Source organism: Tachypleus tridentatus, chromosome 2 (assembly GCF_004210375.1).
Source record: "Tachypleus tridentatus isolate NWPU-2018 chromosome 2, ASM421037v1, whole genome shotgun sequence".
In the NCBI taxonomy this organism is placed as follows: Eukaryota; Metazoa; Arthropoda; class Merostomata; order Xiphosura; family Limulidae; genus Tachypleus; species Tachypleus tridentatus.
Window position 1 is genome coordinate 122,249,132 of NC_134826.1, and position 20,496 is coordinate 122,269,627.

General features: G+C 32.1%; 1 protein-coding gene across 12 annotated transcripts in view; it reads left to right on the plus strand.

Annotated features, from left to right (window-relative positions):
• LOC143244985 (cell adhesion molecule Dscam1-like) overlaps positions 1–20,496 on the plus strand; it is a 132,662-nt gene that overhangs the window by 45,848 nt on the left and 66,318 nt on the right. For all 12 annotated transcript variants that reach the window (XM_076490649.1, XM_076490658.1, XM_076490657.1 and 9 more), the window contains exons 3-6: positions 6,601–6,762; positions 8,227–8,379; positions 14,539–14,656; positions 19,061–19,236. In XM_076490649.1, coding sequence (XP_076346764.1) covers positions 6,601–6,762; positions 8,227–8,379; positions 14,539–14,656; positions 19,061–19,236 — 609 coding nt within the window. The remainder of the gene's footprint in view (positions 1–6,600; positions 6,763–8,226; positions 8,380–14,538; positions 14,657–19,060; positions 19,237–20,496) is intronic.

Below are 20,496 nucleotides of genomic sequence, written 5' to 3' on the forward strand. Positions count from 1 at the left end.
AGGGTGCTGCTGACAGTTTAGTAACTTTGCCGAGAATAAAAGCACAACATAAAGTCATCATCTGTACGTTCAGATGTCTCTATTACTTGAAGAATATTCTTAATCTTTATGAAGAGGTATTCAGAATAATTTATCTTTCAATATTTTATCATGTGTTAAAATATTTTAAACGCAATACAATCAAACGTAGAAAATTGATTAAAATAATTACCTTTAAAAATACTTCTCGTTTCCACATTTCGTTCATAGAGGGCATTTATAACAAAGAAGCTATTTTGCATGAAACTTTTTATTACGCTCAATATGAACAAACATATTCCATTTTGCAAATTATATTTTTTCTTGACAACATTTTCTTTGCTGAGGATATACGATATAAAAAGTAAAAATTGAAACAGAATGTAAAACTTTACCATAATTATCAAAACGTTATACATAATATAGGAATATATCTTGCAAACAAAGTAACTTGTTAGATTACATGGAGACTTACTATTCACATTGAAAGGACAATACTTTGTAGAAAGATATATCTATTACTATCACCTTGCAGTCTTAATGTTATTTATGAAAGATTTGGCTTGAATTTGGTGCAAAGCTGTAGAAGGATTATCTGTGATATCCGTCGCTAATTTATCAGTGTGTGTCGATCGCCCTAAACACCTAGTCATGCTAGATCGTTTATGAACGAACAAAATCTTGTATGGAGGTGTAACAACTATTATATTTAAGATCAGAAGATTGTTCCGTTGTACAGTAAAATGTACAGTTTGTGTGTGTGTATGTGAAGAAAGTTACGTTGGACAAACAGAACATTTAATATTCAGAATGAATGAGCACTTGTTTCATGTTAGAAACTCAAGATGGTCGGAATATTTTCACACTTATTGCAAGAATGTAAGAACCTTTCAATTTACACTTTGGACTTATAATAGTCAATAAAAGTGTTATTTTATGAAAATTACTTTATCATAAATATTGAAAGTAATTTGAATATGATTTAAATATTTTTTACTTCAAATATTTCTCAATATGCTTTATTAATAACCATTTTTAATTGTTTCTGGATTTTATATAATCATTATTTATTATTGATTTTTTTAGAATATTTTACTGGGATTTATGTGTTACTTATGGACTTTGTTAGATATTATATATATTTTATGTGTTGAATATTATTTAATTAGGTAGATGAAAGAGTTGCCTTAAAGCTGCGAAAGCGTTATTAACCAAACAACTAACCAAAAACAAGAATAAAAACAAACGATAATTCAAACTTCGCGGTGATTTGAATGTATATATATATATATATATATATATCAAATACGTTCGCGAACCTTACACGCATAAAGTAACATGATATTGTATAAATTGTGGACCAAAATCACATCGTATAGTCCATATCATCAGTGTCGGTCTTGCTCTATTTCATGACCTTGTATCATGACAATAGTTCTGCAGCGCGGTTTCCATTTTAAAGCTTTCATATCCAAATCATCCTTCCTGCAAGCTTTCCATAATTTACTTACTGTAAAAGAATAACAGCTTTCGAGATTAAGTTTCAACAGTTCGATCACACAGAAATCCATATGCATCTAGATGCTTGAGCTATGTAACAGTTGAATGGGAGGTTCGACTGGAAGTATTATTTTGGCGAGTCCTTACCTTGTTGCCCTCGTTTCCAGGCAAATGTCTTTCTGGATTATGCTGTATATTGTTGACTGAGACACGTGTACAACTTTTTCCACTAATCTTTGTGTTCGTGGACTCTCACCCTTAACAAGACCCTTCACTTTTCTTACCACACTGGAACTTGACTTGTTGCAGGTCTGTTTATAGAAGGTCTTGTTTCTTTAAGTTGATCCATATTTCTTTGCTTCTAATGACGTTAAGTACAATGGGCATTACTGTCTCGAAAATTATAAATTCCCGATCTAAACACATCTTTATGGTCTGAATGTATAATATATTTTATTTCGGAAATGACTGTTGCATACCTATCTAAAAAAAAACCCAAAACCATTTCAGCATTATAACCTAACTATCAAGTGCCAAATTATGTCAAAATGTAGTCTGATATATTCTGTTCCACCCTGGCTTTATGCTGCTATAATTGTCATCTGATAATATGTATATTAAACTGTGTGTGTGTGTGTGTGCATATATATATATTGTCATCTATATTGCACATATGAGTGCATATCTCTTATTAATTTGCAGATTTTTTTAACTTTATACATATGATTATATAGTAAAATCAACAGAAACATTCAAGAACAAAACACACGTAAGGGACAACAGGAATGTGTTGAAACTGATTTGGCTCTTCGCCATTACATTTGCAGCCAACTTTTAACGCTTGGTTTTGTCTATTGTCCCAGCAAAATTTCTTCTCTCCTATTGAACAGCTGTGGACAACGTACAACGTTACATAAACGTTACGACGGACTGCTTGGTTTGTCTATATCCCCTTTCTTTTCTTTCATAGCCGAGTGAGTTATCTTGTGAGATCCGATTCGAGTATTCCAGGCGTTTATAGAAGTTCATCTTTCACTGTCTAACATTGGTTGCAGGAAGTGATACTTGTACAGAAGACAGTTTTCTTTCAGCTGCTTTCAGATGGTGGCTTTCTTTCACAACGAATTAAGTTAACTAAAATCGACTAACCTCAATCAGTGATGGTGTATTAGACAAACAGTTCTGTGGAACTCCGTTCTGAATGAAATGAACGAGGTATCACATGCTCACGTCCTTCTTATACAGTGTGTTTACATCATAAAATATTTTTCTAAAGGTTTTTATGTATTAAAAACCTTGTATTTAGCAATAAAGACATATTTATTTTGTAAATCTCTTCTAAGACTACGTATTCGTCAAAAATGCATTTAGCATTATACATACATATATATGTGTGTGTATGTAAAAGAGGATATGCTTATCTCCAGAAATGATCATATATAAAAATTGATTTATATGAAGGCATGTTTGTTCCAAGACATGTTTCTTTGAAGATAACTTTTTGACGAGGACATGTTTATTTTAGTAAATATTTATATGAAAATACATTGGTTTGTTTCGGATATTCGTGCAAAGCTTTATCAACCTTCTCTAATTTTGAACAGATAAATAAAGGCAAAACAGCCATTCAATAGCACTAAGTTTAAATTTTGTGTAATCTAATTTGATAACGAGCCATCAGCTCAACGTATAGATTGCAATTTGTTTTTGGCAAAAGATTCTAACCATAGACTTTCGGATTCACTTGGCTACGTTTGTCTATGAAGACACAGTTGTCGTGTATTTGAAGACTTCTGAGAAAAATACAGTTTTTTGCATACGGTTGTTTTATTCAAATTAATTTTTTTTATGATCCAAATCAAAAATGTTTTTCTCGTATAACTTGTGTACACTTGCTACAACAGCTGTATAGTTCCAATTCCGCGACAAGAACTTATATCAAACAATGAAAAACTTGGCATGACCTCTATAATCCTATGAAGCGACTCTTCATTTCAAAGAAACTCACTTTTCAAACAATGAGAAATTACAGACAGTCGAAATAGCTGTAAAAGAAACTTGGTTTACATTCACAGATTTTTCACAATGTTCAACTGTTTTACGATGAGTTGCTTAAGGTAAAATACTCCCAGCCCAGTAAGACTGTTTACAACACACTTGTATCTATATAAATATTTTTATCAATATTTAATATCATGTTGTTTCGCGCTATTGCACACATTTAGTTTAAGTTGGATTTATTGTAAGTTAGATATGGGGCCTCTGACGCTATTTTGGGGGACGTTTTACCTATTATTACAGATAAGACAGACCCCAACCGCAACAAATGAATTGATGAAAACTGCGTTTGAAATTAATGTAGCTGTCTTATACCATGTTCCCCAAACAAACTTTTGCAAAAGATAATGAGAGTAGTTATAAACCAAACATTTTGATCAACTTTCGATAATCCTTCTAGTGTCTACTTCGAAAGTTAAGATTACGGAGACAAAAGGCAAAACGGTACATTGTATCTGAGCTGTAACAACTGGCAGGCATGTATCTGAATGGGATTGCTGTGGTTCTAGTTTTTCGTTAATAGTTTTCACGAAAACAATCATTGATTTAAATGCATGGATAGAAACCTGTGAACCTGCGTACACTCCAAATCCTTGTTAATTATTGTGTTACCGATACTATGAGATATACAAAGTTCCATCATATTAACTTAATAAGTTTGAGGATTCACTTTTCTAATCACTTGATGGATGAAGATGCTCCTGTTGGTTTTTGTTGTGGTTTCGGAGCTCATTGCTATCATAAATGCTCTATTAAATAAGTTTATGTTCATTTTCTTTGAAAATATTGAATGTTCTTTCATTTAAAAGGTACCCCTTGGCTTTGACTACTTATACAATCTTTATATACGAATTTGGTCCTAAAGAAAAGAGTGTTAGCTCTTTAGCAGTAATCTTAAATTTATCATGAATCAAAGATATAGGATAGGTGTTGAAAATGTTCTTGATGGCGTCTTAGCTTCCATCTGAAACGCCACTTTATTAACATATATAAAACGTTTTTGTAAGTTCTATTTTTCAATCATAAGTAAAATGTAAACCTTTCGTTAATTGCTAAGGTTCGTTGTTTTACTTATAGTGTTAATTGAAAATTTTTATTTGATTTAGTATCATTATTTTAGTTCCCCGCTAGCATAGCGGTAAGTCTACGGATTTATAACGCTCCAATCATGGGTTCGATTCCCCTCGGTGGACTCAGCAGACATCTCAATGTGGCTTTGCTATATAAAAACACACATTCTTTATTTCAGACATACGCCTCAATAGTATAATCAATTTTTAAGTATGTTATCAGGTAGCGTTAAATGTTTATTTTTCCTCTTATTAAAGGTCTTTAAGGGAAAGATTGCCACTAACAAATTTTGCTAATTTAATTTTTAGTCTGAATGATAAATAATTACGCACACAACATTTTAAAGCTCGATACCATTCTGAATTCAATCTAATGTTCAACTTTAATCGTATGTTCAATTTTCACGTTAGAATATGTAATGAATAGGTTATTTCTTTTGAAAAGACTGGAAGAACTGTGTCCAAACTGGATTCATCCAAGATTACTTTAAAGTTAACTCTCCTGAACATGACTATTCGTAAAATTCGTATTCTTCTTTACGAGTTGTTTTCTTTTTAGAAAATTTGAAAGACACTCGACGTAAGTTACCAAAATTACATATTGTGTTACAAAGTGTGTACAAAATAACAACCACAGTATTTTTTAATCACAGGCGAATAGTTTTTTTTCCAAAATGGTTTTGTATTCCAACCACATTAGATACTTTTCTTTTGGCCCCAAATCATTACAGTCAATCATAATCTGGTAAAGTTTAAGCTTTCATCCAGCAAGATTCGTCTAGTGATTCATTAAACCGAGCATGTGCCCCGAAACTAGTTGAGATTAACACAATTAGGCAGAGCTACCACATTAACAGTATTACATTATTAACAGGTTAAGAAAGAAAAAAAGAAGGCATGATCGTAGTTGATCAACCAAGCTGATAAAATACTCGCTCCGAATACAGAGGTATATGGTCACTGATATATGGATGGAACTCGTTTTAATCTTACGTGATCACTGGTACATTATTCACCCACGAACCACAGAAATTTAAACGCAATATGTATTGATATTAACAGAATCGCTCATTGACATTCGTAATTGGTAACGACTATTGAACATTTCTAGACAGAAGAATAATCCTAAGAGATAAATACTCCGTTTGTGAGTTGAAATTTTGGATGTGTTTCTCGAACTATACTGCCACATATCTCAGCTATGCAACTGAATGTCTGCCTCTGATGCAGCTGTTAAGAAAGAAATGTAATCTTGAGCTAAGCATTAAGATAAGCGTGATATACTATCATTGAGAATTCTACAACTCAGTGACAGTAACAAATAGAAAAATAGGTTGTTATTCTCTGTTATATTCATGTAAACGATGCTACACAGCTCAGTGTATTTATTTCTGTTCTATTTTCTAACGTGCTCACGATATATTGGTAGATTAACTGTAAGATATTTTTCTTTTGAGTATTTTATGAGCTAAATTAATATACTAACTTAGTATTTAGTGTTACTTAATGAGTGGTTAAAATAGTGTGTAGTGTGACTGAATGACTGGTTAAGATAGTGTGTTGTGGGACTGAATTAATGGCTAAGACAGTATGTAGAAATCATTTCATGTTCATTTTGTTATAAGAAAACCTGTTCCAGTTTTCAAATTATTGGAAAAGTCTTTTCATGTACAAAAATACGTTACTAAGGTTTGGAGGTTTAAAGCTTTTTATTGGTATAATACTAAGTTATTATAGAGCTATGGTCCTTAATGTTTGTGTATGTAATCTTTCAAACATTACTAAAGTTTTGGAAGTTTTTGTGATGGTTTTGTGATTCTTCAAATGTCATTGGACTAATTTCCACCAATACTCATGGTTTGACCCATGATAGCAATTGAAATCTGCAAAGAAGTTGGAAAAGGTTCTTTATTATTCTTTTAAACATAAAACTAGGATATTTATATTTTCATAGTGTTAGAGCAAGATTACGAAGTTCAGATATATGACGAGATTGTTATGCGAGGAAATACAGCCGTCCTCTATTGTAATTTACCTAACTACGTCAAGGAGTTTGTCCAGGTTACGTCGTGGGAAAGAGAAGATGGCGCGACAATCGTATCGAATGTCGCAAGTGGTAAGAGTTTGGTTGGTAGTTATACGGTATGATAAGAACAAGTATCACGTGATTCTTCACATCTTAATAAGAGTTAAGCATAAGAAGGTTTATTTAGTTAAATTAATACCACATACAACTCTTGATACATTTCTGAATTTTAGTACCTACAAATGATATGTCGACGCACACTAATGAATAGCTATAAGCAAGTATTTGGATATCAACTGAGACCATAGGAATAAATGTGCCTGGATACCCAATTCAGTTATTAACAAGTTTCTGTGTTTCATATGTAAATAGATATAAGCACTTACATATAAATTGTAACCACAGTAATAACTGTTGTTGTGGATAGAACTGACTAAGTATCAAACAGTAATAATTGTTATAATTGGTACATCTGACTTCATATCAAATATAACTACAGAAAATATTATTAATATATATATATACAACTGGGCAGGTATCAAACATAAGTATAGTGACAACTGTTATTATGGTATACGACTGGCTATATATCAAATATAGCCATAGTGATAAATGTTGTTGCACTTATAAATGACAAGGTACAAAACACATTTATAGTAAAATTTGCTGTCATGGTCAGTACTTTGAGAAACAACTGATTAGATTTCAAGTGTGACTAGCAACAAATATTTGTAAGTCCGGAGTATATACAAGATATTTTATCTATCTAGTTAGAATCAGTAATAAGTCACAATTTTCGTCATGTGGAGGACAGTTAGAATCAGTAACAAGTCACAATCTTCAATATTTGAACTCTTGTTAGAATTAGTAACAAACCATAATCTTTGCAATCAAGAATCAAATAGTTCTTCTCTCTTAATGAGCAATCAACCGGATTTTAAATGAAGTGATCATTAACTCGTTTAATGCGTATGTAAGACCAGAGAGAATATAGAATTAACATACATAACGCAGAATGCTTCTCTGTCAGTCAGGGAATAAATCTTCATCCTTGCCATATCACTCTCGCTACACAGAAAGTTTACACAAAAGATAAGACGACTATAAATAACTTAGAACTTTTACTTCAAACATGATATTAAGTAATTTGCTTTCAGATTCAATGAGTATTTGGTATAATATATATTTTTACTGGTTATTACGTTTTCCTAATGATGCGTAACATTTTGTTCGAAGTAAAAATGGTTAACTTTTGTTTTTTTTTTCAGGAAAAAATTCGTAATTAAAATAAATCTTAACAAATATTATTTCATTCGATATCAAAGTGTACATACACAAATTATAATGATTTTTTCAACAGTCTTTTTAGTTGTTATTCGCTAAACGTCAAAGTTACTTTAATTAAATAATATTTTATGTCGTACCATTTGTAGTAGACAATTGTGAAGTGAGCAGCTAATACGTTAAGTTTCAAGATATAATTTTGGACACTTTTTGATTTCTGTATGTTATTTTTAATGCATTAATTGCTTTATTTCTTTTAATATTCACCAGGTGGAAGGTATAGCGTTCTTGAAAATGGAGAACTTCATATCCGAGAGACTGTGATGAGTGACGGATTTCAATTATATAGATGTCGCACTAGACACGAACTAAATAGAAAAGACAGTCGACTCAGCAAATCCCATGGGCGACTAATTGTGTTAGGTGACGTTTTATAATTTTTCCTCTCATGCAGTAATAATGTTGAATCATGTCTAGTTTACTTCACTATAATCACGACAATGAGAAATAATTTGATTAAAAACAATTAAACATTAAATTACGGGTGACAACAGCGTTCCCAAGATTTTAAAACGTGAATCATTGAGCAAGTGTAAAGAATATTTTTTTCAAAGGAACGGAATCTTCCACTAAAAAGTGAATCTAATGGATTGAAATATAGATTTGTGTATTGAGATGACTTTCTAAAAAAACAAAACAAATATTTTTTCCGATATATTGAACTTAAGAATAATTATAATAAAAGTTGTTAAGCCTTCCTCCTCTACTCCGTAAGTGGACAGATTACTTTGTAGAACTCAGCTTACATTGTTCACTACAATTGGTATTTAAGATAAACAGCAATTATTTTATCAATGTATGAAAAAAAAGTGATTTAAAACCTACACGTTCTTTGGTGACTCAGAGGTAAGTCTGAGGACATTAACGATAGAAATAGGATATCGATACCTACAGTGAGCAGAGAACAGACAGCTCCTCTTTTTTAGTGTTTAAAATTTAGCTGGAAATTATAGTCAACACCACCCGCCCCAACTACTGCACTACTTTTTTTTTTATTAACGAGCAGTGGGATTGAGTGTCACATCATAATGCCTCCTCACGACTGAAAGGGCGAACATGTTTAGTGATGGGGATTCGAATCTGCGACCGGCAACTTGCGTGTCGAGCATCATAAACACTAGGCCATATCATTCGTTGAAATGGCGTTACTTTTGATTAACTGTCACGTTTTTATAAACTATGAAAATATATTGAATAAGTAAAATTTATAAGATACCTTATAAACTTTAAAAACTAATGCGGAATACTGTTGTATGTTTAGTGATATTAATAGTATTACTTTAAATTTAAAACTTACTAAACGTAAAGTTAATCGAATAAAAAAGTTTGTATTCTCTTACTTTTCAGTTTAATTGAAAAAGGAATACATCTCGATAAGTTTTTTAATCATAGGTTTCGATATAGTTTGCAGGTGGGTATAGCTCGTTACTCCAAGTTTAGTATTATCTACAGCTGATAAAAGATTTAATAAGAAGTATATTTTTTATAATTTTCCCAACGTATGGATCCTTTATGTTTCAAGTGTTCGTTAAAAACTAACTAAATAAGATATTGTACAAATTGCCAAACACTAATGATCTTCCACCGCTTGCTCAGAATAGTTGTTTCTGATTTCTCATGATACCTCACTGTGTTTGATATACTAGCAAATGAGGAAGTATTGTAAGGTCAGTGTTCAAAAATAATGATTTCTGAACTTTGATACTGTTGGTCTTACTATATGAAGAAGTTAATTAAAAACATTCACTGTGTTTCAAGAAAAGCTGTATGTTTTCGTTTTTCAAGGGTTCCATTCCCCTCGGTGGGCTGAGCAAATAGCCCGATGTGGCTTTGCTATAAGAAAAACACACACAAAAACACACTCGTTTTTCATATAAATCGAAAATTGAAAAAGGAAAGTCTCGACAATTTTGAATATGATACCTAATGTATTCTAGTCTACCTATCACCCATTTCCTTTCAAAGGAAAACCAGTAGTGAAATAAATGAAAGAGACAGAGAAGAAAAGCCCACTACAAAGATGAAATTTAGTTTTCGCTTTAAGTGGAACGGTGATGCCATTGCTGTTATTAAATACGTACCAAAATAGTTGTAATTATTTATTTCTAACGTACGGTCACGAAACTATTTGGATATAGTCTTTATTTATCCTAGTTCACATTTTTAACCTTTTACGATGACCACGAACGTAGCTATGAAAGATGCTTAAAAGCATTCTAATAAAAAGTGGTTAAACTTAAATGGAAGACGTTAATACCATTAACAAGAATGCGAGTTATAGATTTATATAGCGAGATTCTTTTTAATTCACAATTACACAGTACACAAACAGGTGGTCATTACTTGTACCGTACCATTTGAAATTAGGCCAAACTTAATTTTGGTTTTGAAAGAATGTTTCAGGATATTATCAGTTATTTGTATTTAACAATATTACCTTTTATGTTTTAATTTGAAGTTTTTTATTCTGTAGTTTTTTTTGTTGCTCAAGCTGTTTAGATGTGTGAAACAACTTAAGTTGTTTGAAGCCATTTAAAATTCTTAAATTTATTTTGAGTTTGAGATGAAGAAATTAGATCTTGTTACGACCACAGGATGAGTTGAGTAATTTGGATGTTACAAAAATTAAATAACATCTAAATTAATACAAAGATGTTTCTTAAGTTACACTTTAGAATTAGCTTTTAAATTTAATCGCCCTGATGTCTAGCATGTAAAAACAAATACTAATCCGATCTGTCTCGAGAATCTTAGTATAAATATCTGACAAGGAAATTTTATATTCGACCTATTTCTATCATATCTCTACCCGGACGATCAAATAAATATAGAGTCAGTGTACTTAGATTAACAAAAAAGCTTCAGATAAGATGTTACACAAACTATCAACAAAGTAATCATGTTGATATGAGTTGGAGAAAGGTTGCGCTGTAGAGTGCTGGAATATGAAAAAGGAAAAATACTACAAATGAAGTCCAGTCAAACTGAATCCTTGTTACAAGTGGATTGTTTATGGTTTTAGTGCTCCAGATTTTGCTTTGATGAAAAAATTAAAAAAAGACTACCATCCACGCTAAGGGATTTATTATCATTTTTATAAGACATTACTATTTACTATTTCAAAAGTGAATAATTAACTAACTAGGGAAATACAACAATGCAGTTTTCAACACGTTTTTATTGACATATCAGTAGACTTCTACATGTGCACAATTAGTGGATCTCAGCACGTCAAACTGATATTCGATTTCAGTCAACGTTCACTGAACATGTCCACAGTTACAGTGGGGATGGTGTCCATTATTCTGGTCTTTAGCTCCATAATGCTTGTTATAGGTGTGCAATACATAGTATCCTTAACATACTCCATAATTCTTTGTGTATAGGTGTGCAATATAAATATCCTTAACATACTCCATAATTCTTTCCTGTACTGGCGTCTGTAGTTATACTGCACCACAGTTACTGTCTTGGTCTCTGTAAGCCAAACAACGCGTTTTCTTTCACGTTTCGTTGGAGTGAAAACAAAACATGACAAAAAATCTGTTTGGGCTGAAATACAAGATGTTGAAAACTACATGGTTGTATTTCTTTTGTTATTTAATTATTGAATTTTATAGTAGGAAAGATAATTTTGGTCGACTTTGTATTTTGTAGTATTATATAGATTTGACTTCTTAGCTTCTAAATTCTGTGCTCTATCACAGAGATAAACTGCTCCCAGACCTAATTGTTGACCGTATTAAACAACAATATAATTATTTATAACTGCAAAAAATGTGAAAGGTTCTACGTAGGTGAAATGGAACATAACTTAAACAATGTATTTAAGGAACACGCCAGATTTCCCCAGCGCATTCGCGAGTATTGCACATATAAGAAACATCGGTTTAAAAGAAATAATTTTAAAAACATAAAAATGGGTGTAATATTAATTTTACTTTGAAATAAATATAAAATAATACCAGCATAAGTTAGTTTTGGTTTAATTCTTCCATCATTAAATTTAACAATTTTGTGCTTGTTCGATAAGGTTTTAACTTTTCAAGTTATACTTTGGTGTTTTTAATTCAATGTTTCCATCTAGAAGTAACCACGTGTGGTTAGAATTTCGTGCTTATTTTTAGACCCGGCATGGCCAAGCGTGTTAAGGCGTGCGACTCGTAATCTGAGGGTCGAGGGTTCGCATCCCGGTCGCGCCAAACATGCTCGCCCTTTCAGCCGTAGGGGCGTTATAATGTGACGGTCAATCCCACTATTCGTTGGTAAAAGAGTAGCCCAAGAGTTGGCGGTGAGTGGTGATGATTAGCTACCTTCCCTCTAGTCTTACACTGCTAAATTAGGGACGGCTAACACAGATAGCCCTCGAGTAGCTTTGTGCGAAATTCAAAACAAAAAACAAACAAAAACTTATTTTTAATAATTTTTTACCCTCTTAAAGCTGTTTTATTTTAAATTTCAGTTCCATGCAGAAATATCTCTCTATGATATGGTTTGCTTTGCATTTCGCTTAAAACTACACGATGGCTATCTGCGCTACCCATACCTAATTTAGCAGTGTAAGATTAGAGGGAAAGCAGCTAGTCATCACCACCCACCGCCAACTTTTGGGCTACCCTTTTTACCAATGAATAGTGAGATCAACCGTCGCATTATAACGCCCCCACGGCTGAAAGGGCGATCATGTTTGGTGTGATGGGGATTCGAACCCGCGACCCTTGGATTATGTGTCGAGTGCCTTAACCACCTGGCCATGCCAGGCCATCTCTCAATGAAGCAATAGTCAGACCTCCCATAAATGGTCTCGATCAAAGAAATGATTTTGACTTACTGGAAAAGGATTGCTTTGAGAAATAAAAAGGTTAAGTGTCGATTTTATGGAAGTTTAAATGATTATCAGAGGGTATGATCAATAAATCAGAAGCTTGTGGTTTTTTTGTCCTTTATTCTGATAAAAATAAGACGAGAGGGCGCGCGTTTAAGATTTAGAAAATACAGGATAGACTCCAATTAAGACATTTTTATTACCTATAACAGAATGATTAGCTTATAGAATGAGTTACGGGCAACAGTAGTGGAGGCAGTGCTTTGCGGAAGTTTAAGAAAGAAAATCGATCACTTCCAAGAGAATGAACTGTGTACCTTTCTAATGGGACAGTGTGCAAGGCAGGCCTTGAATAACCAAAGTGGTTTCTTATTACTCGTATGTTATTATAGCTAAATTTTCTGGTATGTAATTACCTTTCTAATTACAAGAAGATTGTAGAGTTAAAAAGATTCGTGTGGAACGCTAAATTACACTATGCAACACAAATTTTGTTCCTGGATAGTATGTGTTTATTTTTTAGTTGCTTATGTTTTAAAGGTACAGAAAATAGCCATTATTCCCTTCAAACTTTGATTTTGTGACCTGGTTAATGAAATTTAGAAATTAACCTATTTTCTATGTAAAACGGGCAAATTTGCACATTTTCATTCACATAAGGTCTGAACAAAACAACATACGAATCAATATTTACATGTATTTATACTAAAGTTATAGAAAAATGTTTAGAAATGAGTAGTTGATAAACTCCTGGGCTACCTTTTACCAACGAATAGTGGGATCGACCGTCGCTTTATAACGATTTGCGACTGTAATGTAAATCACTTTCACATATCAGCCCCCAAATATAGCCTTTCTTTATGTTTTCGGTATACGCTTCCAGGTCGTAAAAGCAAAGTTTAAAAGAAAAATAGGTCTTTTCCATTTACTTTAGGCATAAGCAATTGGGAAATAACTCTTTCTGCCCAGGAATGAAAAAAAAATATTGTTACATAGTGTTATTTAATTATAAATTATTTTAGTGAATATTGGGACTTCGTTTCGGTATTCTATCGGCAGATTAAAACTTTTTTTTAATGAAAGATGCACAATGGGCAACCTAAAGTGTGTCCTAGGGAATAGACCCTGAATTTTAGCTTCAGAAGGCTCGAAGCTTGACACCGAGCTGTCGAGAAATAAAAAATAAATATTAAATTTGTTTCTTATTTTCTGGTTAGTTGAATATTGCCCACGAATCATTTAAAATGTATCAACATATTAGTGATGAGAAATAATTAGAAAATATTTAATCGAGAAAACAACGCTAAACGTTTTCCTTCCGGTGTATGTATTAAATTTTCTGAACCCCAGTGGCACAGTGGTATGTCTGCGTATTTGCATCATTAAAACCGGGTTTCTATCCCTGTGGTGAGCAGAGCACAGATAGCCCATTGTGTAGCTTTGTGTTTAATTCTAAACAAATAAAACTAAATTTTCTTGACGATAGTGTAAAGTTAATGTCTTGAAGTTTGAGTTTTCTCTGCTACTCATTTAAAGAATCTTAATTCTTTATGTTACCATTGTGCTTTGTTTTTATTTATTGTACTTAGGTACTTTTTTCTTTACCACTAGTTTGAAGTAATTTTAACCTCAGGTGAAGCATGTGTGGTACTTACGGTTATGTACCTGTTGAATGAGCTACTTTTTTAAAATTTTAGACGCAAAGGAAAAGCAAGCACCAAGGTTATCTGACACGAGAGTATCTGTCCATGTCCAAGAAGGCGAACCAGTTGAACTGACGTGTGCCGCCCAAGGTTACCCCCTTCCCAGTTACAGGCAAGTTCGACAGAATCTTCTACACTCAAATAATCTGGTCTATATGGTGTAAAAATGTGTAGTTTTTATAATCGTATTTAAACAGTTTAATGTCATGGTTATAAAGAAATACCTACATAAACAGCACGAACATTTCGGTATTTAAGATAAAGTTGCTGAAAAATCTTTATAACGACGTACATATTTTACTAAATTTAATTAGAAGTGAAACTAAAAAAATGAAACAGTTGGAAAGAAATGCACGTTTTTAATTTCGTTTCACAGAGTTTTCTAATATAAAGGTTATTTCTTTTTCTATAATAAATAAATTATAGCAAGTACCAATTGCAATCACCCGTTTTATTTTCTTAAACACGTGATGACAAGAAAACCCACTTGTATAGAAAAATATATATGTAAAAACGACTGGTATGGATAAAGAAAGCTTTATGTAGAGGAGCGAACAACGTTTCAACCTTCTTCGGTCATCGATCAGGTTCACGAATGACGATGACCGAAAAAGGTCGAAACGTTGTTCGCTCCTCTACATAAAGCCTTCTCTACTCATATTAGCCGTTTTTACACATACATTTTTCTTTAAAACGATTTTCTTTTAATATTTAGCAAACAATAGGTGGCGTTGACATTCAGTATAAAAAAATAAGTGAGACCAGATATTGCAATATTTATTTCCAAAGAATCTACCCTGATGTAAAAGAAAATGTATTATTTCGTTTTCCCACTTTGTAACATGCTCAGAAAAAGAGAAAAAATCTGTGGCTTTTGGCTGTTAATACAGATGCCTGGAGCCATATTATAGGCCTGGGGAATTTTCAGAAGCTTCATGATTTTTTAAAGTCTGTATTTTCATTCAGAATGTTTTTCTTTTAAACGATGTCGAGATATTAATTTTCGTATATATCTTAGTAGCAGTTAAAGAAAGCTGTTTAAAAATTTAGTTTTTTCGTGAGTTCTTTGGCTAGCTTTTTATTTTTATCTTTACATCCGTTCACTTCACTTGTGTTAAACAAGGAGTCGCCTTTGGTGAACTTATGAGTATGAAACTCGAATGAAAATTCCAAATCATGTGTGAGTAGTTTAGCAAGTTAATGCGATATGTGAATATTGCTCACACGAACTTGCAAAAAATTGAACATTAGGCGAAAACAATAACATCGTACCTTTATAAAAGCTCTCGCCTCAGATGGACAAACCTTACATGATTTATACAATAGTTTGTCTGTATTCTGGTTCCACATTTTATTATGTTTACAGGTTTCCACGTAATACATTTATCTGGTACGTTAAATTTTTGTTTGCTTGTTTTTTGGAACTATATTTTCGTATTACTATTATTTTCATTTTAACTTCTTTTTAAATGATAACTTATTTGAGCTGTTAACTGTTGTTGTATTAACATTACTGTGACGCGATACTTGCTAAGTTACAACCTGATCTCAATGTAGTGTGCAACACTGTTTAATTTCGTTCAAATTGATCTTATTTATAAATTTGTTCACTGTGTTTGAAGAGCTTCACTAGAAAACATAATGTATTATATTATGACAAGGCAAGAAAAAAAAACACGCATAAATATACACATTCCGGTTGTCGTATCGCAAAGTATTTTTATTCCCAGAAAGTCTTCTATTTTCCAGTATGTATTACGATCTTTAAAAAATAATTGTTTTTGTGTGTGCTATTTTGAGAGATTTTAAGACATACCAAAGTCTTTGTTCTTTAAAGACTGGACAAACAACTACATGTAGAATATAAAATAACGATGATGAGAACATCATCAAATTAAACAAACTTTGTTAATAAACACGAAAACAACGTTGCGAGCAAAAGCCATTCATCGGATTTTCTGTGAGGATAAAACCATTGATAGAGAAGTTAAAATGAAAGAAAAACAAAACACAAATAATACATGGCTCAAGGCTCGAGAACAAATTCTTAAGCTACAAAATACGTAAGGAAAGAGACAAACGAAAGTAAAAGTAATAATGCGATTAATAGTCTAGTCGGTAAAATGTAAAAACATATAGTAAGGTATAATAAATAAACCAAATGAAAGAGAAAAATCATAAAACATTATTAATACAAGCAACAATGTAAGGAAATGGAATCAATGAAAGCGTGCATCGAATAATATTGTTCAACGAGATTCAATAATAAAAGAAATGGTTAAACGAGGACTGTGAAAATAAACCGAACAAGAAAATTGTAGAACATTAATACAGGTAACAATGTAAGGAAATGGAATCAATGAAAGCGTGCATCGAATAATATTGTTCAACGAGATTCAATAATAAAAGAAGTGGTTAAACGAGGACTGTGAAAATAAACCGAAAGAAAATTAATATGACGGTAACAAATGTGTTGATTAAAGTGATTTGTGAATAATTAGAAAAGAGTGTGTACATTGAACGAAATTTTGTGCAAACAAATGATCAGTGTGAGAAAGTACAGATCACGTATACAGTAAAATGTAGAGAGGATAAATTTAAAGGGAAAAAAACTCCATTTGTTCCAAAGGGATTAATAATGTTTAATGTAAAAATTAAACGTTTTTCCACGCGTAGTTTGTAGACTTCATTTTTAGGTTTAGACCATATTCTCGAGTTACAGAGTGGACGCGTTTTGCAATTTCCTTTCCGACGCAATTTCTTTATTTCTGAAAAAAAAAAGAAAAATCACTAATACAACAACTATAAAATGCTAGTACTACCTACCACATAAATCATTATATGACAAAAGTGTATGTACTTACACAAGAAATTTTAAAGTAAGCAAACGAAAACAGCAAACTTGTTTCCCATGTATTTATTATGCGGTAGAAAGCTAGCGAACACATCTGGCATGTTATTCGCTGGAATTACATATGTTCCCAATTATAAATGTTCCTCATGTAAGTGTGGTTAGTATCTTTTATCAGCCATCCTGGAACAAGCTAATTATAATTAACCACTACTATTTTGATACAAATACATTCCCATGACATTTATTACAAATGAATAAATGAGTAACAACAAAAAACAAACACGTGAAGAACATGGAGGATGTCAACAATGATAAAATAACAACACTTTAACCTCGTTCGGTCAAAAAGTACCTTAAACAGTAAAGCTTCAGTTCAAACAACACGTTAAAACTTTGACTGCTAAGACTGTACGTGTATACACATGCACACAAAAAATCACGCATATTAGACTTGCTAGGAAAGGATTGTTTGTTTTTTGAATTTTGCACAAAGCTAGGAAAGGAAAAGTTATAATTATTTTTTGTTATTTTTTTATTATTATTTTTTGGTAACCTACAAACCTTTTGTAAACTACTATATAAGGTAACGCGAAGGTCTTACAGTAATGAAAAGTCGATTCGTTTTTTTTATATATTTTACATAAACTAAAAACATCATAATTTTAGTGTAAACTCTGAAGATGGTTCTTTTTACAAATATATGGTGTTCTTTTAAAAAGCTTAAGCCTGGGTGAAACAGGAATTACCAATAACAGATGAAATTAAGTGACTGTGACATGTAGGTACTTACTGCTTTGGACACTATACAGTAGTTGTCTTTAGGGAGCCAACCCCCTTATATCATGTATGAAGAGAAGAGATAAAAAATACATAATTAATTTTATTACGTGCATTCGTTTATTTAAAACGGTATACGTTGTATTTCAAAAGACTGTTTTACTATTGGTAAAATCTTATATGTGCGTATACATATATATATGTATTATATAGAGATAATTTAGTTACACATAAACAATGACAGTCTTCAGCTACAGTTTAACATTTGACATCACGAACTAATGCAATAAACTAGTTAATAGTCACAGTAAATTATCATAACCATATCATTTAGCTACTAGATATGTTTTTTACTATGATGATGTATACATTTAGCTGTCATTGTGTTCTAAATTTATTTTATCAAATAATATGCTTATAGTTATACAGAATTCGTAAAGTAAACTTTAGATCACTGCATTTTTTACTTCATTCAGCATCATATATCCTAAATACTAGAGGCCTAATGTGTATTTGAAAATGTTTAAGTTTCATATTTTGTACTTTTTTAGTGAGAATAGTGCGAACTGGAATATTTTGAACACTTTGCAAATAAATATTTAATACCGAAAAGTCGAACTGTGAATAAAAATGTTTTTTTTATCTGAAAATGGGTATATTTCCATATAAAATGTTTAATTTCTCCTTTCCTGGTTTAAATGGAAAACCTGCCTATTTGAACTTTCGAGTGGCTTTTCTTGAAATTCTCAAAAATATGAACATATTTATGAATCTTAATAAATTTCAAATACCTACACATGATTTGCATATCCGTTCAAAATGCTCATTGTCGGGGTATAAATAGTTTGTTTTTCATATCATAAAAACAACACAATTTTATTACAGATGGTACAAGAATGAAGGAGGGCGACTGGTTTCTGTTGTTGTGGGCAGAAGAGTCATCCAAGTCAGTGGATCTCTGTACTTCCGGGACACCTCGATCCGAGATACTGGATCTTATCTTTGCGTTGTCACCAACAGTGTCGGTGAGAGGAGGATGGACAGCACTCTTATTGTGACAGGTATGACTATAGAAATGAAATTAATATTAGTTATATAAATAATAAACACATTTTCTTAAAAATAAGTACTAATACTATTGTGTTGCCATCTCTTAGCTTACTTTTATACTAAAAAGTGGCAAACAATTTATTATAACAGTCGATTCTAAATCTGTGACAATTAATTACTTTTCTATTGACATTCCAGTATTAGTTTTTAAATAAATAAGCTACTCACCTGGTATCTCTATTTTTTATATTGTTTGTGTCAAATAAATCATTTATATATGTAAAACCGGCTGGTATGGATAGAGATAGCTCTATGTAGAGGAGCGAACAACGTTTCGACCTTCTTCGGTCATCGTCAGGTTCACAAAGAAAGAAAGAGGTAACTGACCGGAAGCTGACCACATGTTTGAAGGCGATTCTGCAATTGAGTGTAGTAATGTAGAGGGCGTGCTTCGATATTGGATTATATTTATTAATATAGGTATAAAGGTCCTACCAGTCGTTTTAACATATATATTTTTTCTACAAATGGGTTTTCTCGTTATCACAAATAAATCATTTATTTATTTATCTATCATTATTTTGTTTACATGAGAGTGGGTAAAATATCTTAATATAATGCAAACACTGATCGTGCAACAAGTACGGGGTCTTTAAAAGATAAATCAATCACTAACGCATTTATTCCAGAGAAAAATGTGTGTGTGTGTGTGTGGGGATTTCCTTTGAGTATTCCAATTTCATCGCATACGTATTATTGATGCTCTGCCATTTTTAGATATACTTACTATTCAGAAAATAACATGGAAACTTGTCATAGAATTTTGTGAACGAATAAGAGAATTTGTGAAATGAGAGTAAAAATCTTGCTCCACAGTATTAAACATGTCACTATTGTATATTCGTTTATCAAAAATACTTTATTACTGAAGACCACGAGTCTCTTTAAACTGTCTTTTCTTAAAGTTCTGGTCTGGCATGGCCTAACGCCCAATAGTTGGCGGTGGGTGGTGATGACTAGCTGCCTTCCCTCTAATCTTACACTGCTAAATTAGGGACAGCTAGCACAGATAGCCCTCGAGTAGCTTTGTGCGAAATTCCAAAAACACAAACAAAATCTTAAAGTTCTTTCGTTTCTGTGTGTTACTCGGGGCTATGTTCTTATCAAACAGAGAAGTAATCGTATTTATTTGAAGGATTTGTTTGTTAAAATGACGTCTTTAACAAATACTAAATTCCTGAAAATTAGACATTGTAACACCAACATAATTG